This window comes from Macaca thibetana, chromosome 8 (genome assembly GCF_024542745.1).
Source record: "Macaca thibetana thibetana isolate TM-01 chromosome 8, ASM2454274v1, whole genome shotgun sequence".
Classification (NCBI taxonomy): domain Eukaryota; kingdom Metazoa; phylum Chordata; class Mammalia; order Primates; family Cercopithecidae; genus Macaca; species Macaca thibetana.
The window spans coordinates 71,005,227-71,029,533 of NC_065585.1; the positions used below are offsets into that span (position 1 = coordinate 71,005,227).

At 38.3% G+C, this 24,307-nt stretch overlaps 1 protein-coding gene across 3 annotated transcripts in view; it reads left to right on the forward strand.

The window, feature by feature from the left end:
• Positions 1–24,307, forward strand: part of UBE2W (ubiquitin conjugating enzyme E2 W) — a 77,654-nt gene that overhangs the window by 45,022 nt on the left and 8,325 nt on the right. For all 3 annotated transcript variants that reach the window (XM_050802318.1, XM_050802320.1, XM_050802319.1), the window contains 2 exons: positions 12,880–13,035; positions 17,817–17,892. In XM_050802318.1, the coding sequence (XP_050658275.1) occupies positions 12,880–13,035; positions 17,817–17,892 (232 nt within the window). The remainder of the gene's footprint in view (positions 1–12,879; positions 13,036–17,816; positions 17,893–24,307) is intronic.

Here is a 24,307-nt window from a genome sequence, read left to right on the forward strand (position 1 = left end):
AGAGAAGAGATAGAAGTCAGTTACTGTATCATGCTATAAGTAAAGAGGTAATTGTTTTAAAGCATAGATTTAAATGGATACTGACTCCTTAAGTTCTAAAATTTTCATGTGAGCAGAAAACTACTAAGACTTTTAGGACTTATTTTTATCATTTTCATAAAAATTAAAGTGAAAGGGATTATGCTGTTGTGACCACCTCTGGATGTCTATAGTAAGCATTTGTAGACTATAACAAAAAGTCAAAACAAATATCTTCTCTCCAGAAGATTGTCATCACTTCTGTTGTTTTCTGGCTGGTCAGCATCATTTCTGACTATAAATGTGTGGAGACCACTGGATCTCAGTCTGTTTTCATCAATCAGCCTATTTGTCTACATTCATCTAAGTTCATTGATGGTATAGGAAGGAAGAATATTTCACACCAACTCAGAAGCTTTTGACTAGGGAGATATTGGGGGAAGGCTTACTCTGGGAACTTACCAATTTTTCACCAGAGGAAAATAATATTTCTTTAAGCATGAAACCAAGTCAAAAACGTGTTCTCTAAACTCTTTCCTTAATATTGAATTCTAAATCAAATATCAAACTTAAACATTATGTTGAATTTCTTCTTTAATATTTCTGTAAGTTAAGCATTTGTTGTAAATTCTCCCTATCATCCTACTTCAAATTCATTTTATCCTCCTTCCCTGATTTTATTTCTACCTGCTTTTCTAACATTGGTGTTATCCAGGTTCTTTATTCAGCACTGTGTTACTCTTCTCACTCTTCTTTCACCTTCAATCACTTTAAGCAGCTAACTCAGATCTACAGCTCTGGGAACACCTCTTTTTTTAAGGCTTAATTTCATACCGTTGTTGAAATACTTGAGTACCTCCAGACATCTCAAATTTAACACAACTAAATTTGACCTTTCCAATAACAAAGCACATTTTGTTTTTCTTTATCCTGGGTTACTGTCCACCTATCTATTTTATGTTCAGTTTTTCTCTTTTCCACACCCCTCCTTCCTACATTTGAAAGGTAGCCCACTCTTTTCTTAATGTCAGTGCTGTAGTGTGGTTTTTTGTTTGTTTGTTTTTGTTTTGTTGTTTTTGAGACAGAGTCTCACTTTGTCACCCAGGTTGGAGTGCAGTGGCGCAGTCTTGGCTCACTGCAACCGCTGCCACCTGGGTTCAAGTGATCCTCCCATATCAGCTTCCCAAGCAGCTGGGACTACAGGTGCATGCCACCACACCCAGCTAATTTTTATATTTTTTGTAGAGATGGGGTCTTGCCATATTGCCCAGACTAGTCTCGAGCTCCTGGGCTCAAGTGATCAGCCCACCTCCTTGGCCTCCCAAAGTGCTGGGATTACATGTGTGAGCCACCATGCCTGGCCTAGTCCAGGTTTTTATCTTTTAATTGAACTATTACAGTAGCTTTTAGTTCTTTGGATTCCTATGCATCCTTTCATGGTGCCATTAGATTTCTTTGAAGGCACAGTTGTCTCATTGGTTACATACCACACACATGCACATGCACATGCACACACACACACATACACAGACACCCCCCCACTCCACCGCCCCCCACATATACACACACACAGTCTCACTCCACCATCCCCAGAATTCCCCACCCCCTCACAGTAAAACCTCTTAATGTTTCTTTATTTCCTGTGGAATCAAGTTTTTAGCCTGGCATTCAAGTCCCTGTGTAGTCACATCCAAATATAACTTTTTCTGCACCTGCATGCATTCTTTATGGTAATATTTCTATAGTACTTCATAATTTAACTTCCATTCTGATTTTGTCTTCTAACATCTTTTAATGAAGTGGTTAGGGGAGGTAGATTCATCCTCATTTTATATGTGAAGAAATTGAAACTTGTAGAAGTGAAGTGCCTTGTTCACGTTTTAATACCTAGTTTATAGAACAATTAAGACTCAAACCCAAGTCTTTCCTTTCCTCCTTTGCCATACTGCCAATTAGATGAGAGTACCAGTATGGGAAAAAATGCCTATTTATCTATGTAGTAATTTTCTCTCTGAAAGTGAAAGATTATATGTGGAATGAATGATACTTTTGAAAGCTCTAAGCCAGTTATTCTCGCTCTTTTTGAAATATAAGGATTCCTTTTTTAATTTACTGTTTGGTGGGGTGGGTGGGGTGGAGACAGAGTCTCCCTCTGTCATCTGCCTGTGCTGTGGTGTAATCATAGCTCACTGCAGCCTCCAACTCCTGGGCTCAAATGATCCTTCCACCTCAGCCTCCAGAGTAGCAGGGACACAGCCATGTGCCACCATGCCTAGCTTGGTTTTTTTATTTTGTTATTTTGTTTTTATTTTTTTGAGATAGAGTCTCTCTCTGTTGCCCAGGCTAGAGTGCAGTGGTGCTATCTCTGCTCACTGCAACCTCTGCTTCCTGGGCTTAAACCGTCCTCCCACCTCAGCCACTCCGAGTATCTGCAACTACAGGTATGCACCACCATGCCCAGCTAAATTTTTTTGTATTTTTGGTAGTAGAGACAAGGTTTCGCCATGTTGGTCCAACTGGTCTTGAACTCCTGTCCTCAAGTGATCCGCCTGCCTCGGCCTGTCAGAGTACTGGTATCATAGGCATGCCCAGTGAGGATTCCTTTTTAATATCAGTTAATTCTGTAGCCCCTCACATGGCATAGAGGTTGTATATTCTAATATCCATTGATTGGGAAAATGGCAGCACTACTGTTAGGCCAGTAATACTTCAAAATTTTTTAAAAGGTATTTATACATAATCTGTATAGTTTTAACATAATTATAAGGAGTCAAACATCAGTGTTTGAAGGGCTTATAGACTTCAAGATTTTTCCAATAACTGAAACTCTCCAGAGATCCACTGCCCTGGGAAAGTGGCTGGAACCAGTCCTCTAGGGCAGTAAAATTCCCCCAAAATTTTATTTGATGAAACTCTGTAGCATTAGCACTTGTTAGATAAATTAGTCTTTCATCTTTCTGGCTGGGCATGGTACTCATGCCTGTAATCTAGGCACTTTGAAAGGCCAAGGCAGGTGGATCACTTCAGCCACCTGCTGTTTGAGACCAGCCTGGGCAACGTAGGGCAACCCTATCTCTAAAAAAAAGAAAGAAAAAGAAGTCTTTCATCTTTCCATGCAATGAGCAGTACTGAGTTTATCACTAGTTACAAGAGTAGAATTTGGAAAGTATTTCTAGAATAGATCAATCTCATTGTGAAATTACTGCTTTTATACCTTTAAATGAGATTGGTAAGACTGTTACACACCATTATGGTTTGTTGTGTTTTTCCTCCTACCAGATATATTTTATGTCTCATGTTGTGTCCTGCCTTATAATGAAAAAATTACCTATCAAATATGTTTGGCTCAGTCATTTGCCTTAAAAGAAAGAATAACAACAAACAATTTGTCAGTTAATATGGAAACAGAGATGAGGCATCTTTTCATCACTGCTTGCCACTAATGTACATTTACTGTCAGCCATACAGAAAGTATCTTTCTGTATACATATTCTGTTTTCTTATGCTAGGATACAGGTAAATGTTTGGTTAATTCAACATGTATTGGGCATGTATTGTGTATCAAATACTGTTTCTTGAGAGAGGGGAGAGAGTACAGAGATTTAAAAGGCATTGGGCCTGCCTTTAAACAGTTTATAATCTGTTTAGTATTTGGATAGGTAAATATTCATTCCATATTTCTTGAGGATGTATCATGGGACAAACACTGTGCTGGGTGCTGGTAATTCAATGAGGGCCAAAACTGCAACAGCAACAACAATCTTGCTTACATGGAGTTTGCATTCTTGTGGGGAGAGACAGTAAGCAATGAGTAAAATACATATAGTATGGAAGATGGTGGGGGAAAAGTACAGAAGGGGAGACAAGGGTGTTGAAATACTGAATAGAGTCGTTGGGAAAGATTTCACTGAGCAGGTGACATTGGAGGAGAGATCTGAAAGATGTACAGGAGTAAACCATTTGAAAGAGGAGAGAAAGAACAGGTGAAGACAAAATGCAAAGACTCTAAATCTGGAATATGCAGGACAGGTCCCTGGAGTGTTGTATAAACAGGAAGGGGAGTGTAAGGCTGAGGTCAGTGTATTAGGCCATTTTTGCACTGCCATAAAGAAATACCTGATGCTGGGTAATTTATAAAGAAAAGAGGTTTAATTGGTTCACATTTCTGCAGGCTGTACAAGAAGCATAGTGCCACCATCTGCTTCTGGTGATGGCCTCAAGACGCTTACTGTCATGGCAGAAGGTGAAAAGGGAGCAGGTGTCTCACATGGCGAGAGTCAGAGCAGAGTCAGTGGCGAGGTGCCACACATTTTCAAACAACCAGATCTCACGAGAACTCATTCACTGTTGAGGACATCACCAGGCCATTCATGAGGGCACCCACCCCGAGTGACCCAAACACCTCCCACCAGGCCCCACCTCCAACATTGGGGGTTACATTTCAACATGAGATTTGGAGGGGACAAATATCCAAACTGTATTAGTCAGAGAGATCATTTGGGCTGGAGGGGTCATCACGGATTGTATAGGATATTTATAGCCCATTGTAAGAATTTTGACTCTTTACTCTTAGTGAGATGGGGAAGCCTTTGGAAGGTTTTGAGCAGAGGAACGATGTAGTCCTATTTAAAGTTAAAAGGAACAGTCTGGCTGTTGTATGGCATATAAACTGTTCAGGGCATAAAGGTGCAAGGAGATCAGATAGGCCATTAAAGTAACCCAGGTGAGAGATGATGGTGACTTGCACCAGAAGGGTAGCAGTGGACGTTTTGGAAAGTGGTCATGTTTTGGATCTGTTTTAAAGTTTGAATGAACAGGATTTACTAATGGATTAATTTGGAGTATGACTGAAGGAGGAGTCAAGGAAGACTCCATGATTTTTGGCATATGCAACTGTACACACAATTAACTGAAGTGTAAATTGTATGCCTTGGGAGCAAAAGGGAAAGCAACCAATTTAGAATACTCTAAGGGGGCAAAGAAAAACTTACTTGAACTGGTAGAACTGGGCCTTAAAGGACAAAAAGAGTTTATGTGAAAAGTATAGGGCAAGGTGTGAAAGGACTTGGCCTCCTCACGTTTGTGAGGATAGGCTCTTGTAGTTTTATGTGTCGATATATGGGGGATTACAGCAGAAGATGAGAGAGGAAGGTTATTTTGGGGCTCATCAAAAAGGATCTTACAGTGTGAAAGAAGCTTGACATTTCTATCATAGGTATTAGGAGGGATGGCCCATCTCCATCAAAACTCTGAAATCCACAACTGGGCATGGTGGCTCATGCCTGTAATCCCAGCACTTTGGGAGGCCAAGGCAGACAGGTCACTTGAGGTCAGGAGTTGGAGACTAGCCTGGCCAACATGGTGAAACCCATACTAAAAATGCAAAAATTAGCTGGGCATGGTGGTGTGCACCTGTAGTCCCAGCTATTCGGCAGGCTGAGGCAGAAGGATTGCTTGAACCTGGAAGGTGGAGGTTGCAGTGAGCCGAGATCGTGCCACTGCATTCCAGCCTGGCGACAGAGGGAGACTCCATCTCCAAACAAAACAAAAAAAATCTCTGAAGTCCTCAAGCTTAGTATCTTGACTCTTACTACTTTTCCTTTCTACATCCAAGAGAAAGTTCTTCTATTCCTTTACATATCCAGTATTTGTACCCCTTTCCTCTGTTAAAGCATTCTATTTGAGTGAAACAAATCTGAAATACATCTGTATTATATTTATTTATTATTATTATTACTATTATTATTATTGAGATGGAGTCTCGCCCTGTCGCCCAGGCTTCAGTGCAGTGGCATGATCTTGGCTTATCACAGCCTCCGCCTTCCAGATTCAAGCAATTCTCCTGCCAGTAGCTGGGATTACAGGTGTGCACCACCACACCCAGCTAATTTTTTTTCGTATCTTTAGTAGAAATGGAGTTTCCCCATGTTGGCCAGGCTGGTCTCGAACTCCTGACCTTGTAATCTGCCCACCTCAGCCTCCCAAAGTGCTGAGATTATAGGCGTGAGCCACCATGCCCGGCCACTTTTATTTATTTTTTATTGAGACAGAGTCTCACTCTGTTGCCCAGGCTGGAGTGCAGTGGCGCGATCTTGGCTCACTGCAACCTCTGCCTCCCGGGTTCAAACGATTCTCCTCCCTCAGCCTCCAGAGTAGCTGGGATTACAGGTGCACACCACAACGCCCAGCTCATTTTTGTGTTTTTAGTAGAGACGAGGTTTTGCCATGTTAGCCAGGCTGGTCTGGAACTCCTAACCTCAAGTGATCCACCCGCCTTGGCCTCCCAAAGTGCTGGGATGACAGATGTGAGCCACCGTGCCCGGCTTTATACTACCTTTAAATGTCTCAGTTGTACAGGGTTGTTATTTTTGAGATTTTTTTTTTTTTTTTTTTTTTGAGATGGAGTCTTGCTCTTGTTGCTCAGGCTGGAGTGCAATGGCATGATCTCAGCTCACTGCAACCTTCGCCTCTCAGGTTCAAGCGATTCTCCTGCCTCAGCCTCCTGAGTCCCTGAGATTACAGGCGCCCACCACCATGCTCAGCTAATTTTTTGTAGTTTTTAGTAAAGACAGGATTTCACCATGTTGGCCAGGCTGGTCCCAAACTCCTGACCTCAGGTGATCCACCCACCTTGGCCTCGCAAACTGCTGGGATTACAGGCTTGAGACTCCGTGCCCGGCCTTGTTTTAGAGATTTTTAGCTAATTTTTGATGAAAACATCTTCAGTATTTTAGAAATAGGGAAAATGTTTATTTTAGAGGGAAGAGAGGGAAGGGGACAGTGTCTCTTTGATTTGAAGCCATTTTGTTGCTAAGAGTGGTGCTGAAAGTACAATTGTCTTGATTATAAAGCTTTAGAAGTACTGAGGCAAAAGAGTAATTGCCTTCCTCTTCATCCTCATTCCCCACTCCTATTCATGCCTCCTTACCACAGACCCTTTTCTGTTGCTCAAAACTCATTCATTGCAGAGATCCAGAACCTATCTTCATGATGTCCTCATCTTGTCTTTTTTTCCTGGACTGGTTTTCCATGGTTTTCATAGGGTGATGTTCAAGCTTTCCAAAGTCTTTGAATAACAATTTTTATTGCCTTCAATTGTCAAGCATCTTGGACACCTGACAAGAAGGTGAACAGTGAACCCTGTTCACTGAAGCCTGGGGGGTCACGGAGAAAGAAGATAGAGGATTAGATTAGTAGGCTAAAAGAACATAGAATATAAAGGGAAGAGAATGATGACCATCCAAGGCAATCCAAGTTTAGTTTTGTGTGTCCAATAATTTTGTCTTTGCACTATTGCTGCATGTCACTGGTTATTATAGAATATCAGGGAACACTTATGGATGCTTGCTGGTATATATGAGAGGACTAAAAAGAGAGAATTGAATTGAAAGCTATGCTAAGATTCCAATCTCCAGTCATTTTAATCAAATACCATTTATGGTAGACTACCTATATGTTATATATAAATATCTGATTTAGTTTCCATTACAACAGTAAACTGATTGCTTGTACGTTCAGTTTATGTAGTTACACATTAAGTACCATCATCTGCATTAAGTACTATCTTATAATAATTGTAATCAGAGAACATATTTTCCTCATACTGTCCCTGGAAAAACCTTGGTATCCATATCGTAAATTGGCTTTTATAATTCTGTTTTTTACTGCTCATTTGTATATACTGTGTTTTGACCTAGCTTGACACCATATTAGGTGATTGACTTTCTAACTACCTCTACAGCTCTAGTCTGAACAGTAGGGCGCCTCCTTTGTGGTAAGATCTCAGTACCATAAGGTCTTTCAGTATTGGGCTTGATGTTTGAAAATTCTTGAATTTCATATTAGAAAGTTACCTGATATCCATCCTTTGTTTTGTTCTTAGCAATAATGCAGAGGTTTTTGGTAAACTGTATTTTATATAGAAGTGTACAATTATTTTATATAGAAGTGTACAATTATAAGTCTACTTTCAATTATTGATTTTTATTAAGTCATTGTAAATATTGGTAACTATAATATTGAGCTATTGAGCTATTTCTCTGACTACACCAAATTTGAGCGGGTTTTTTTTTTTTTTCTCCCCGAGTCAGGGTCTCACTCTGTTGCTCAGGCTGAAGTGCCATAGGCTATCATAACTCAACTGCAACCTCAGACTCCTGGCTCAAACAGTCCTCTCACCTTAGCCTCCTGAGTAGTTGGGACTACAGGAGCATGCCACCACATGCGGCTAGTTACTTTTTTTTTTTTTTTTTTTTTTTTTTTTTAGGGATGGGGTCTTGCTTTGTTGCCCAGGCTGGTCTTGAACTCCAGGGCTCAAGTGATCCTCCTACATTGACCTCCCAAAGTGCTAGGATTACAGGTGCGAGTCACCATCCCCAGCCCCTGTTCATTCTTATTTTTGATTTTTATCACTATGGTGGCTTTCAGTTTAGATTTTAGTAGTTTCATGAAAGGCACTACATTCACAGTACCCAAAAGTTACCCAGAGATTGGCCTGCTTAAAATTTTAGGTTGGTTGTGGGATAAACATACTTACCTCCAAAATGATACATACCCTGAGCACAATTATTTCTCTCTTAGCTCTCACTTGCTTTTGAATAAACCGTACTGCTCGGGAGAAGTTTGGAAATGTAGTAATAATTAAAGACTGCTTCTAGTCTGGTTGCGGTGGCTCACACCTGTAATCCCAGCACTCTGGGAGGCTGAGGTGGGTGGATCACGAGGTCATGAGTTTGAGACCAGTCTGGCCAACATATAGTGAAACCCCATCTCTACTAAAAATACAAAAAATTAGCCAGGCGTGGTGGTGTGTGCCTGTAATCCCAGCTACTATGGAAGGCTGAGGCAGGAGAATCGTGTGAACCCAGGAGGCAGAGCTTGCAGTGAGCAGAGATCGTGCCATTGCACTCCAGCCTGGGCAACAGTGCGAGACTCCGTCTCAAAAAAAAAGACCGTTTCTGATGCATTCAGAACTTCAAACTTGAGTCATATACGTTAGGTCTAAGAGCCTTTTGTAAAACTGTATTTCCATCAGATAGTTCCTTAAAAATCTGTAATTCCATTTTACTTAGTGTAATTTATGCAGCGAGGAATGTCTGTGGTCTCCGTTGTTGGCTGTTCATATGACTGCTTTGAATAAATTCCCAAAGTTCCTATGGTTTCAAATTTATTGTGTTCAGTTGTTTTGTCACATCAGTTCTAGTTAGTTTTATCAGCTACTTGAGACTCCAGAAAGTTTTTTTTGAACTTTAGAAACAGTTTAATAATTTGTTTGTAGAAACTACTTGACTGCATTAAAAAACTGAAATGTTCACTTTCTCCTTTGGCTTGTAGTGAGTATTAAATAAATGAGGATGGCTAACAGTATGCAGTCGAAGAAATTCTGCCTTGGTTACTCTCCCCATGCAGAGAACCAGATTAGCAAAGTTTATATTAAAACCATCTGTGGGGCCAGGTGCAGTGACTCATGCCTGGAACCCCAGCACTTTGGGAGGCTGAGGTGGGTGGATCACCTGAGGTCAAGAGTTCAAGACCAGCTTGGTCAACGTGGTGAAACCCCATCTCTACTAAAAATACAAAAAATTAGCTGGGTGTGGTGGCAGGCACCTGTAATCGCAGCTACTGGAGAGGCTGAGGCAGGAGAATCACTTGAACCTGGGAGGTGGGGGTTGCAGTGAGCCAAGGTGGTACCATTGCACTCCAGCCTGGGCAACAAGAGCAAAACTCTGTCTGGGGGGAAAAAAACAAAACAAACAAAAAAATCTGTGGAAACTGTGCTTATTTGTCCCTTGTATGAATGAACTATTGAAAAAAAAATTCCTTTTATTTCAGAAATTCACGTCTGGCATGTAAATTCACCTTTCTATGTTTACAAACTTCTAAAATTTTGTATCTGGCAGGTTAGGTCCTAGGGGTTGCCTATTATCTAATATATGCAAATAATTAATTCCCCTGGTTTTGGTTGCTAAAAGTTTTAGGGTTGCTGCATTTGCCCTGCATGCAGTATGTTAAAAAGCCCCTGCTGTTTTATTTAAAGGTTATTGAGATCTGAATTATTTTTTATCTCAATCCCCTTCTACTTCACAGTTGTTTCTGTTTTCTTCATTACTGGTTCTAACAAAATGTCTGCTGCATCTGCTGTAGGTGTTTTCTACTGCTACTTACTCATCACTTTTCTTTCTCTTTTCTCCTGAGTTCCTTTTGGTTCATGCCTACTTAGTGGCTCTCAGGCCAAGTGATTTAGTTTATAACCTTTTCTCTTTAGGAAAAATACTGCTTTCCTTGTGCTCTGAATTGGCTGGGTGAAACATGGTGTGGTAACCTTCGTGTTGCTATTTTCTTTAAAGGTTGGTGATTCAGTTTTGCCAAAGAAGATAATTTGGCTGTTTTTTGTTTTTTTGGCACTTTCAGATCGCAATTCTTCTTAACTTCTTGATAGAGACCTTACTGGGAAAAATATCTTTTTTTTTTTTTTTTTTTTTTTTTTGGAAGATGGAGTTTCGCTCTTATCACCCAGGCTGGAGTGCAATGGTGTGATTTCAGCTCACTGTCACCTCTGCCTCCCAGGTTCAAGGGATTCTCCTGCCTCAGCCTCCCAAGTAGCTGGGATGACAAGCGTGTGCCACCACTGCCAGCTAATTATTTGTGTTTTTTAGTAGAGACGGGGTTTCGCCCTGTTGGCCAGGCTGGTCTCAAACTCCTGACCTCAGGTGATCCACCCACCTCGGCCTCCCAAAGTGCTGGGATTACAGGCACGAGCCACACCGAAAAATATCTTTAAAAAAAATAATCGTGGCCAAAGAAGAAACTCTTGGGTATTGCTTGTGTTTTAATGAAAATATCCTAATTATCAAATGGCTTTTTATGGCAAAATGAATACCCCAAGGCATGTATCCGTAAGATTTGTAAACTCCCATTCTGTACATCTACAACACATGGGAATATCAGATGCATATGATGTAATAAACTATAGTTCATATTTATTAAAAATAAAATTTCACTAAAAAACACTTGTGGACAGACTCCAGTGTGGAACTATAAGACCATTTAAGCGTTTGTTTTCTTTTACAGAACAGTACTTTTTTTTTAGCAAAAAGTAATTAAGAGGGTACTAGCACCGGTAGATGTAATTGAGATAAATGGCATGCTTAGAGCATAGCCATTACAAAGTCAAAGTCCTTTCAGGGAGTCTTCTGCAGTTAGGTAGGATAAGTGACTTGATTTCTCTTATTTTGAGACGTTACTTTTGTTTTTTAGCTTTTTTTTTTAATTAGTGGGAATGGAGGGTTGATGTCCAGAATTTAAAGAAAAGAAATACATGCAAATATGGAAAATCGTTCCTTTGGGGAAAAAATGCTCTTTGCTGTCTTATCTAGTCTTAGTCAAGGAAATATGTCCCATAGGTTAATATATCTGAAATATTAGAAGACTCCTACTCATATGAAAGACTGCTTTATTAACATGTAAATCTTTGTAAAATTGTAACAAAATCAGATTCATAGCTAGATATTGAAAATATATATAAAACCTTAGCTTATGGTAATTTCCTATAACATATTCCATATTAAACTATAGCATACCTTATTCTATTCATATTTACCTCACTGGTTCTTTTTTCTGCTCTATAAAGAGAAAAAAGGGTATGCCTAAAGCAATACTGTATATCTTTTATTGTTTGTGCTACAACTTAAGGTAAGATTTCTCCTTACTGATATTCTGCTGTACTTGGTGTGAGGCGGTTTGCAGGGCTGAGAGAGATACTGTAAATCTGATTTAGGAATTGTTGGTTTATATCTGATGAGTTCTATAAAAATCTCATCATACTTACTAAATCAGAATCTGTGAAAGTAGGACACTGGAATTTGTATTTTTAAGCAGATATTCCAGCTATGTGGTTTTTTTTGTTTTGTTTTTTTGTTTGTTTTTTTGGCAAGGTCAGGAATTAGGAATTACTACTAACCTGCAGAATAAATACAGACACAGTGTAAACATAAGACTTCTGCTTTCTTTGAGCAACTTTGGACTATGCTTACAGATTCCTCAGGATACATGAATTTATTCTCCTGCCTATTTGCTTAGGTAAATAAGTTTAAGAAAAACTACTGTAAGATATTTGTTGAATTATTAGAGCAAAGGAATGAAATAATAGATTTATTACCATTCAAAACATTGCTGAGACAAGATAGAGAAAGGAAAAGTAGTGTTAGAAGAATTGAGTAAAAGGAAAAGGAGAGTAGAACTGCAAATTGGGAGACTTGGTCAACTTTTGTATTTTTCGTCTAGGCACGTAGGTATTTACTGATTAACAGCTAGTAACTTGTGCCCATCATAATGGATGTGTAAGTTTAGACGAGGTGGAATGTATAACAATCATTTCCCTTTGCCACATGCACCTTAGAGCTAACATTGTTAACAGGTAGTAGTAGTAGGAGTGTTCCTACCACCTGTCATTCATATTTTCCCAAAATTGAATATTTTTGTTTGGAATTTTAACATACTTGATTTTTATATGCAGAGAGCAATGAAGAGAATTTGAAAAATCATTCTTATAAATGTAGTTGTCTTTCACTAGTGAAAAATACGTAGTAGTTTAGAATTTTTAAGGATAATTTATCAAAAATAACAGAAATAAAAAATAATGTGGCTTCTTTTCCCTACTACGTGGTTATTCATTCAGTGAAACCAATACTTACTGAGTTAATGAGAGTAAACAAATAAGCAGTTGTTTATCATGTTCCTGGCACTGATTTTGGTGGTTTTTTGTTTTTTTTTTAATAATGAATACTTGTTATATGTGGAGAATATTTTAGTTTTTGGTAATAGAGAATATTTGAGTTTTAATGGAATTTTATTCTCTCTTAGGTCATGTTTACTGGTGAAAATATTCCTGTTCATCCTCATGTTTATAGCAATGGTCATATCTGTTTATCCATTCTAACAGAAGACTGGTCCCCAGCACTCTCAGTCCAATCAGTTTGTCTTAGCATTATTAGCATGCTTTCCAGCTGCAAGGAAAAGGTAGGACTTTTCAGAATTATTCCAGATAGTATCTCTTCTTCTTTCAGTTTAAGTAGATAAACAATTTTAATATGTAATTCTCTTTATTTAGAGGAAGGACTTATGCTTTTTATCTTAAAATTATGGGGAATTTCATGTTTAGTAATAAATTCAAAAGTTATTTTGATACCTTTCATTCCAAATAGAAGTTTTACATGTTGAATGGGGTAGAAGCCAGATTTACTGTTTTATATTTTTTTAAACAGAAAATGTACGGTATGTTCTTAAATCTGATTTTATTCCCAAAAGCATGCACAGGGTAAACGTGTACAAGAAATTCTTTTTGTAGATTTCACAATGGAAAGCCTCAGAAAAGTGCATCATAGCTTCCTTCTCCCCTCTGCCAGCTCCCACCCTATCAGCCTGTTTCAGGAAATTTTTCAGGAACCAGAGCTTTCCTGTCCTAATGATTAGGTTGAAGGAGGAAGACTAGTTTACCAGTAGAATTTTCAGGACGTTTCTTCCTGTTCTCCTTTATTAATCCACAGATTCTATGTCTAATGGAAGTGGGGGGAGGGAAAAACAGAAAGAAAAAAATCACTTATGAAATTTAAAATGTAGGCCGGGCATGGTGGCTCAACACCTGTAATCCCAGCACTTTGGGAGGCCTAGGCAGGTGAATCACCTGCGGTCAGGAGTTCGAGACCAACGTGGCCAACATGGTGAAACCTTGTCTCTACTAAAAATACAAAAATTAACTGGGTGTGATGGTGTATGCCTGTAATCCCATCTCCTCAGGAGACTGAGGTAGGAGAATCGCTTGAACCCAAGAGGCGGAGGTTGCAGTGAGCCAAGATCACGCCACTACACTCCAACCTGGGCAACAGAGCGAGGCTCCATCTCAAAAAAATAATAATAAAATAAATTTTTAAAATATATATATATAAGTTTAGGATACCCTTTAAATGTGTCTGAATCCTCTGTGCACTTCTGACCCTCTTGTCATTCCTGCTTAAGGGTTAGTATAGCATAACATTTATGTATTTCTACATTTTAAAACCCCTCCTAAATCTCCATGAGGGTTTCCTTTTGCATTCTGTTTTAAACAGCTTTGCCCTAGAGGTTAGGGAGCTATTTGTGTTTTACAATTTTCTTCCCTTTTCTCCAAGTTGAACTGAATGTCATTTTTAGTAAATTAGTATTTGGAGAACTTTTAAGATAATAGTTCATTTTTAAATGATAGGTTATTTAGAATCTGAAGCACTCTAAGCCACAGCATGTGAAATAATGGGTTAAGTTGGGTTTTTTTGTTTTTGTTTTTTTTACTCATTTATTGCTTATTGCTGTTATATTTTCTCCTCTTACCCAGCCCCAACACACAGACACGTTTTAAACTTTTATGTGTAGGGCAAAGCAGTTTGTGGGTACAAGGCCTTCTGTGTTCCTGTTATGCTTAAATACTGTAGAAAGGTGAGATGGTCACGACAGGATTTAGTAAGAAAGTTATTAAGAGATGAACGTCAGCGATATCTGTACATAGCCTTGCATGTGCCTCATGACTAGATTTTTACATTTCAATATAATGATTTATTATTAAAAACTAAAGAATGACTATATTCTGTATACTTCCTTCATCTTCCTCTAACCCTCACCATTCCCCTTACATTCCAGTTGTCTGCTAGTAGTGTTTCTTGCATACTTAGTATAGACTAATTTTTCCATTTAAAGCAGTAATAAACTATATTTTTACTGTAATAGTTGTATAATATGTTTAATCAAGATGATAATCTGGAAATCAAGATTTCCGTGAAATACGATAAAATTCAAAAAACATTTACTAGGTACCTAGTGTGTGCTACTTTTACTGTGCTAAGTGGTAAGTTACAAAGATGAAGAGGAAAATTTGCTTTGGCATTGAGAGGATCTAGCTCCAAAGAAACCTTAAAAAGTGTTTTAGGCCAGGTGCAGTGGCTCATGCCTGTAATCCTAGCACTCTGGGAGGCCTAGAGGGGTGGAGCACTTGAGGCCAGGAGTTCGAGACCGGCCTAGGCAAAATGGCTAAACCCTGTCTACTAAAAATAGAAAAATTAGCAGGGTGTGATGGCGCATGCCTGTAGTCCCAGCTACTCGGGAGGCTGATCACAAGACTTGCCTAATCCCAGGAGGCTGAAGTTGCAGTAAGCTGATATCATGCCACTGCACTCCAAACTGGGTAACAGAGCAAGAATCTGTCTCAAAAAAAAAGAAAGAAAAAAGAAAAGTATTTTAAATACCTACCTACACATTTTACTATTAAAACAGGTAAACTTTATTCTGTAGTGAACATGGTTCTATGGGCTTTACTTTGTTAATTCTACTGCTATTAAAATATTTTACCTTAGGTGTTTAAAATTTTAGTCATAATTCTTTTATTCCAGTTTCCTTTTAAACAATCAGGAGTGGTTCCATAAGCTGAAGGTATTTAAATCCAGTATGCCATTAGAGTGCAGTGGATTAAAGATAATTTCTGATATTGAGATCACAGGCCTTTCAGTAAATTTCACTTTATTCGCATGCCTTTATAATATACTTACATTGTTCAAACTTTTCAGTTTGTATTCCATTCCTAAAACAATTTTGTAAGACATCTTTCGTATAGTTTCTTTTCCAAGAACTATATCTCCCTGATCACTTGTCAGGGAGATAAATGATTTAAGCAAATAGAATTGAGTATTTCTTTTTTCTAAATATGTATTTTTTGAAGAGTTTTCTGATGATTCTTGGGTTCTAATCAATACATACCTAAAATGAGTTTGTGAAATTATTTGCTCTAGTAATACCAATTCCATATGAACATAGATTTGACTTTGTAGAATCATCCCTTCCTTGAAGTAGTCAGGCATCTAATTTCATAATATTCATTTTTTTAGGAATTTTCTCAAATTGTGTGCACAGATTAACTTGGAACACTTAAATACCTTGAATGTCTTGTGCTCTAATATTTCTTTTTGTTAAATAAAATTACTATTAATATTAACACATAAGAACATTATGAGGCTCAACTAGGCTGATAGTTACATATATGAGTTTTAGAAATGCCAAATGAACTAGCTGTTTTCCTTCCTGCTATCACAGAGTCCTACTCACCATTGCTTTCTGGTTAGACTTTCCTTCAATGATGTCAATACCAAATTCACTTATTTTCATTAGCCTCAGGTAGAGGAAAGGATTCCCTTAATCTCTCATTTTCATTAGCTTAACTAAGCAGATTTAAGTCTGAAAATAAATTCTGCATATACACTATAAAATATTTAATGATAGGAAAATAATCAAGTTATTGGAATGATTCTGAAAGGCATAAAAGAGACTTAAGGATAGCTATCATAGTATCTATAAACTTTAATATAGCTTTAATATAAATTTGATGTTTCCAAGTCTTTGTAGAGAGTATACATTTTCTTTTCTCTGGTCAGCATCCAACAGATTTCAGGAAAAATCTCTTCCATAATGTATCTTCAGTGTTGTTGGCATCGCTTTATCTGAGGTAGCTCCCTTGCAGAGCTGCCATATATTTCTCTTATTGTTCTAGTCAGGGCATATGTTCAGCAGAAAGGCCAATTACAGCAGAAATGCCAATATATATTTTTCCCATTTTTTCTCTTAAATACTGTTTAGAAACTGAATCTTCTGGTCTATCTTTGATGGTATCCTATTACAGTAAAAATATAGTTCTTTGTGGAGGTGTGTACGTTGCTATACTTCTCCAGACAAATCTAGTTTAGTAGACTTTTCTGTTTTTTTTGGTTTTGTTTTGGTTTGTTTCGAGATGGAGTCTGGTTCTGTCTCCCAGGCTGGAGTGCAGTGACGCAATCTCGGCTCACCGCAAGCTCTGACTCCCGGGTGCACACCATTCTCCTGCCTCAGCCTCCCGAGTTAGCTAGGACTACAGACGCCCGCCACCACGCCCAGTTAATTATTATTATTTTTTTAAATATTTTTAGTAGAGACAGGGTTTCAGCGTGTTAGCCAGGATGTTCTCGATCTCCTGACCTCGTGATCTGCCCGCCTGGGCCTCCCAAAGTGCTGGGATTACAGGTGTGAGCCACCGCGCCTGGCCTTTTGTTTTGTTTTATTATTTATTTATTTTTTGAGACAGAGTCTTACTCTGTCACCCAGGCTAGAATGCAGTGGCACCATCTCAGCCCACTGCAACCTGGGTTCAAGCAATTGTCCTGCCCTAGCCTCCCAAGTACCTGAGATTACAGGTGCCCACCACCACTCCCGGCTATGTTTAAATTATGTGAATTTATGTTAAATTATGTGAATTTGCCTTTTCTCATCAGTCCTTCTTCATTCCCCTTATAATTAATTTAATTTTTTTGTTTGGTTGGTTGGTTGGTTGGTTTTCAGACAAGAGTCTCACTCTGTTGCCAGGCTGGAGTGCAATGGCACGATCTTGGCTCACTGCAACCTCTGCCTCCTGGGTTCAATCAATTCTCCTGCCTCAGCTTCCCAAGTAGCTGGGATTATAGGCGCGCACCACCACGCCCAGCTAATTTTTTTGTATTTTTAGTAGAGACTGGGTTTCACCATGTTGGCCAGGCTGGAACCTAACACAGACCACACTCAAACACCCTTATTATGCCTTTTTTAAATTTAGGTGTTAAGCATACACATTTCCTGGAATACATCTATAGTTTTTATTCTTTTAGATATATGTTTTTTACGCATTCTGTTAATCTTGCTTAAGCTTTTATTAAAACTGTCACCCTCTTAGTTTTTCTGTTTTTCGACTTACGTATTTAAATTATTTTTTGTTTCAGAGACGACCACCAGATAATTCTTTTTATGTGCGAACATGTAACAAGAATCCAAAGAAAACAAAATGGTGGTATCATGGTAAGCAGTTTGAATTTGTAGTAACTTTTTAGCATTTTGATTTGAAGATTATATATATTTGCTGTAAGACTTGGAGAAAAGAAGGGAAGCTATAATTGGTGTTATATTTATGTTATTTATGTAGTTTGGAGACGCATAATCGCCAAGTAAGCCAAGAAGTACCAAAAAAAATAGACTTTCAAACCAAATTAACCTTTCACATAATGTAAAATAGTCTGAAGTTCATACAGTAATTCATTTTTCCAATAAATCAGATTAAAGTTATCCCTTCCTCTTTCACCTCTCCCCTCAATGCAAATGAGCTATTTTTAAAAGGTACTGGATTCTTATTCTCCTGAATTATGACTGTTCTAGTCCAGTCCCCAATCCTGGGTACATAAAACTTTTTTTTTTCATTTACAGATAATTCTGTTTAAAATATCCTTGGTTCATTGATTTGGCGATGGCCATTCTTATCTCTTAATATATTTTCTCCTCTTGCTTGAACACTGAATGTTTGAATCATTCCCCTCCACCATTCTCCCTTTAAGGAACAACTTTGTTTTGAAAATGAGTTTCATAGCAATCAAGGAATGGAAATATTTGTTATACATTGAGATGGTAAAGCAACTGTTCTGTCATCCAACTAGGATGGCTACAGAGAATCTTCTTTGAACTTCTCCTTCACTTTTTTTCCTTCACTTTTAAAAAGCTAATACATTTCAGCTGTGTTGCCTTTTCTCATCAGTCCTTCTTCATTCCCCTTATAATTAATTTAATTTTTTTGTTTGGTTGGTTGGTTGGTTGGTTTTCAGACAAGAGTCTCACTCTGTTGCCAGGCTGGAGTGCAATGGCACGATCTTGGCTCACTGCAACCTCTGCCTCCTGGGTTCAATCAATTCTCCTGCCTCAGCTTCCCAAGTAGCTGGGATTATAGGCGCGCACCATGCTCTTTTCTCCTATATATATATCAGAATAGCAGTCACAGTCAATGTGAATAATAGCTTGTCCTGGCATTATAGGTAAATTTGGGTAATCTTATCAAAGATAATCATACACTTATAAAAAGCGTAACATTAATTTTTTTTATTAGAACTTTCCACAGGTCAGCGTATCTTTTTCTGCTTAGCTCTAAGTGTTATACTGCTTAGTTCCAGTATAAGACCTAGTTACCAAGACATATGGACTCTTGATGTTTCTTAGCATCATCTAATTTTCAAAGGATTACAGAGCAGGCCAGTTTCCTTATGTGACTTTCAAGGCTAGGCAGAAAGTTCAGAAACTGAACAAAGGCTTACTAAGAATTGGATAAACATTTCTATAGAATTATAAACACTTAGCATTTCAGTTTCTAGAAACTAAGCGGAATTGTATACCTCAGGTCTCAAGCTCCACAGTCCTCCTGTGTGGTGCTTCCCGACATACTTGGGTCAAGGTGAGTCAGTGTTTGCCAGATCTAAGCAAAGAGGCAAGAGAGGTTTGGTTTAGATTAATGACTATATGTATACTTCCTGGATGCTGGATGCAGGATGGAGTCACAGTTAATGAAAAACAACAAATCTGAAATTCACTTCATTTCCTGGTTTTATATGAGGAGGACTCTGCTGACATGCTAAAGCTGAGCTGCCAGATACCAGTGTTAAAAGAGACCTCTTTCAGCTTAAATTTGTGGTTTTCTACATTATTAGTTAGAATCCTTTAAGAATTAGGCCAGTCAGTTTACCCCACTGGTATTGTCTTTGTATGCATCATAGCTTATATTTATTTCTTTTGAGGTTCTTACTTACCACACAGTGATTTATTACCATGTAAAAAGTCACCTCATTAGTGTTTAGAGGCCTTTGGATATATTAAATAAAAAGTTGTATTGATAGTGACTACACATTTCTTTATTACTTACTTGAAGTTGACTATCAATGTGTTTTCCAGAATTCCTTTATGGTTTCTGTTCACTAAGAAATTGAAGTCATACCTGCTTTGAAATGCAAATTTATTCATTGCCATTGCCAGTTAAGGCAATTGGGGAGTGGGAGGGGATTCTTATGCTTTGAATAATCAATTGAGCAGGGAGAATAGGGTTAAAAAAAAATAAAGAAGCCTAACCAAAATAGGTACGCAAAATAGACAACTCACCTCAGCATACAGATGGGTTAAGGATTTTTTTTTATGATTCAGGGCTAGAATCTTCCTTAGAAAACAGATCTGCTTATAGTTCCATGCACAAATAAATGAATGATTGAGGCCTCAAAGTTCTATATCATAAAACAGACATGATGATTGTTCTTGGGAAGGATAGAAAGTATCTTTTGAACATGTCTCTTTGTGAGACCATAAAAATAATTTCAGTGAGGTAGCCAACTAAAGTCCATTAGTTGTATGGTCCATTTGTTTTCTGAGGTCAGTATCAGGCATATACAACTTAATTTCATAAATGATTTGCTTTCCACAGAGGGGAGGACAGATTTGTGGCTGGCTGGAACCATTCTCCTTAAAGTGTTAGAAAATTGAATGGTTAGTTATAAACTATAGGTTGAATATCCCTTATTTGAAATGGTTGGTGCCAGAAGTGTTTTGGGTTTCTTTTTTTTTTTCCTCAAATATTTACATATACATAATGAGCTATCTTGGGGATGGGAGCCAAGTCTAAACATGAAATTTATGTATGTTTCACATATACATTAAACACATAATCTGAGGGTAATTTTATATAAAACTTCATTTATTTTTTGAGACAGAATCTCTGTCACTTAGGCTGGAGTGCAGTGGTGCGATCATGGCTCACTGCAGCCTCAACTTCCCGGGCTCAGGTGATCCTCCCACCTCAGTGTCCCAAGTAGCTGGGACTACAGGCAATGTACCACCATGCCGAGCTAATTTTTGTATATTTTGCAGGAGGTGTAGGTGGGATTTCACTATGTTGCCCAGATTGGTCTCAAATTCCTGGACTCAAGCAATCTGCCTCAGCCTCCCACAGCGCTGGGATTGCAGGCATGAGCTACCACACTGGACCTATACAGCATTTTAAATATTTTTTTGCATGAAGCAAAGTTTTAACTCTGACCTGTCACATGAGGGCAGGTCTGGAATTTTCCACTTTTAGTGTCAGTTTGATGCTTAAAAAGTTTCAGATTTTGGATTTAGGATGTTCACCCCATGTAACTTAAGGCTCCTGTCGAAGGTTGGTTTCAGAGACGTAGGCTCATAGGAAATGAATTGTTATAATGTTTAGATGGCATATCCAACAAAATGAGTCTGTAATTTGGGGGAGGCGTAGAGGAATACTGGTTTTTAAAAACCATGGACTGCATGCTGATTCTGTTCAGCTGGAATATTTCTATAGCATATAAAGACTACAAGAGGGCAGGAGCATAAAATTGTCTCAGACTAGTAGTATCAAACTCCTTTTCTTCCTGCCTTATGGTTGCTGTCCATAGATTTACCTGTGTTGTGAACTTTTTTATTTGTACTACCTTTTGGAGTTACAAAACCATTTACTAAATTCCTGAGTCTAAACTTTTACTCTGTTTGTGCTTCTGTTTCCTGCTGATTAACAAGTCTGTTGTCTGCCTACTTTGAAATATTTCTTGAATTAGTTCATTAAAGGAAAATTTTAATTCCCTAAATTGTTGAGAGGCAAAACTAAATATTTTTTCTTTCTTGGAGGTAGCATACACTTCATATCCACTGACCTATATTACTGTGTTCCTTCTTTTTCTAGTCTTCTGTCTCTGGGGACATACAAGGAGATGGGTTTCCATGATAGTTGGAAAACTATATGATAGTTTTTATTCTCAGGAGAAAACTAAATGACCTTCTTCTAATCTAGTTCTCTCTCATTTACATTTCTCAGAAGCACAGTGAAGTTAGCCATGGTCGGTGTCACCTCTTTGAAACTGGTAGTCTGTATGTTATATTTGAAAGTGTAATTTTAGTAAAGGTTTCTGAAGTTCCAGGAAAAATATAAATGGTTAATATTAGATTTTTCTTTAAGCCATTGTCTTGTCATAAATACTTTAGCCAAGAGATTAAATACACCATTCTTTTACCACCTTTTGTTGGCCTGTATTTGTCTTGACCCAAAATGGGTTTACTCAGTTATTTATTTATTTATTTAGGTTGGGGGGTTAGTCTGTCCTGGTATCCAATAACACTTTCTTCTGGCTAGCAAACTGTGTTCTTTCTACTAATGGATAAGTTTTTTGCTTCTTAGTTATGACCATCCTATTTAGAAAAAGGATGGCCGTGACTTTGGCTCATACCTGTATCTATACTTAGAATTTGCTTATAAACTCTTGATTACATATAGCCATCATGGATTTGTAATCCCGCAAGTCCCTGTGGATCTAGCTATTATAGATCATTTGTTTCTTCAAAACTAGGTGGGTAGTATCATAACAGGGATTGAGATATGGAAAATAGCTTCACAAAGATACCGTTATCATTTTGGTAGCACATTCTGCAGAAACCCACTATACTAAAATGAACAAGCTAATAAAGATGCATTTATGCTACCACCTGTCAAAGATGGCATGTGGAGATACAAGTTTATTGGTAGTTAACTAGATAACATTATGTTCAAATTGAATTTTATCTGTCACTTTTCTTATTGTATACATTGTTATCTTGTATCACCTTAAAATTTATCCTCAGTAGTTTGACATATTAGGTAGAATTTAGTGCCATCTTTTAGCTTAGAGATTTGAGTATGATTAGTTTTAGTGTTAGTTTTAGGGACCAACCCTATTGTTACTCTATTGCAGAAGTGATGTTTTAAGGAACTTCTTCATATTCCTAAGTTTGTTTTATATCCATAACAAGTATATGTTCTCTGTTCCAAGTACCACAATAATTTAAAGAACATCCCTTTTTTTTTTTGGAGACGGTGTTGCCTAGGGATCACGGCTCACTGCTGCCTCAACCTCTGAGACTCAAGCGATCCTCCCACCTCAGCCTCAGCGTCCCAAGTAGCTGGGACTACAGGCATGCACTACCATGCCAGGCTAATTTTTGTATTTTTTTAGAGGCAAGATTTTGCCATATTGCCTAGGCTGGTCTTGAACTCCTGGGCTCAAGCAGTTCATCCACCTCAGCCTCCCAAAATGCTGGAATTACAGGCGTGAGCCACTTTGCATTGCCAAAAAAATTGTGAGTGAACCTTACAGGATATAAACTACTTGTTTTCTTAAAGATACTATTCTTATTTATTTTAAGGCATCTAATGAATTAGGGATGATTTATTTTTAAACTCTAGTCTGTTTGGAATACTCTGAGTTTACCCAGCTTAGAAGTCAGATTTTACTGGTTTTTAATTAGCGGTATATCAATTCTAACATGAGACAGTGTATTAATGTTTTGTGTTGCTCTAAAGAAACACCTGAGACTAATTTATAAGAAGAGAAGTTTGTTTGGCTCATAGTTTGGCAGACTCTACAGAAGCATAGTGCCGGCATCTGCTTCTGGTGAGGCCTCAGGAAGCTTTTACTCATGGTGGAAGGTGAAGGGAGAGCAGGCAAGTCACATGGCAAGAGAGGGAGCAAGAGACAGAGGAAGGAGGTCCCAGACTCTTTAACAGCCAGATCTCAAGTGAACTAATGACTGCAAGGAGGGCACCAAACCATTCCTGAGGGATCTGCCCCCATGACCCAAACACCTCCCCATTAGACCCCTCTCCAACATGGGGGATCACTCATTTCAGCATGAGATTTGAAGGGGCAGATACCCAAACTATATCAGACAGTTTGTAAAATATTTTGGCTAGGATTTCAGAATTTTTCCTTGAGTGCTTTCACAACTCTTGGCCACCAGTCTTAGTTTCTTTATGTAGCTTCCTTCTGAAGAATAACATCCTCAGAATAAATGTTTCAGATATGTTTCGTGAAATTTTATAAAATAAATAATGAATTCTAAAGTTGTCTGTGTTACATATATATGTGTTGAGACTACCAGAAGTTATTATTAAATAATGACCCCATTTGCATATGTATCTATACTTGCTGAAAGCTTATTTTCTCTCCTTTTTTTTTTTTTTTTTTTTTTTTTTTGAGACATAGCTTCCCTCTGTCTCCCAGGCTGGAGTGCAGTGGCGCAGTCTTGGGTCACTGCAACCACTGCCTCCCGGATTCGAGCAATTCCCTTGCCTCAGCCTCCTGAGTAGCTGGGACCATTGGTGTGTACCACCATGCCCAGCTAATTTTTGTATTTTTAGTAGAGAGAGGATTTCACCATGTTGGCCAGGCTGGTCTCAAACTCCTGACCTCAAGTGATCTGCCTGCCTTGGCCTCCCAAAGTGCTGGGATTACAGGTGTGAGCCACCATGTCCAGCCTGAAAGCTTATTTTCTAAAGAGAGATTAATCTTAACTGTTTATTGATTTGGAGATTGTATCTCATTGGTAAAGAAAGGTTACTTCCTTCACAGTCTAAAGACAAATTGTGTAT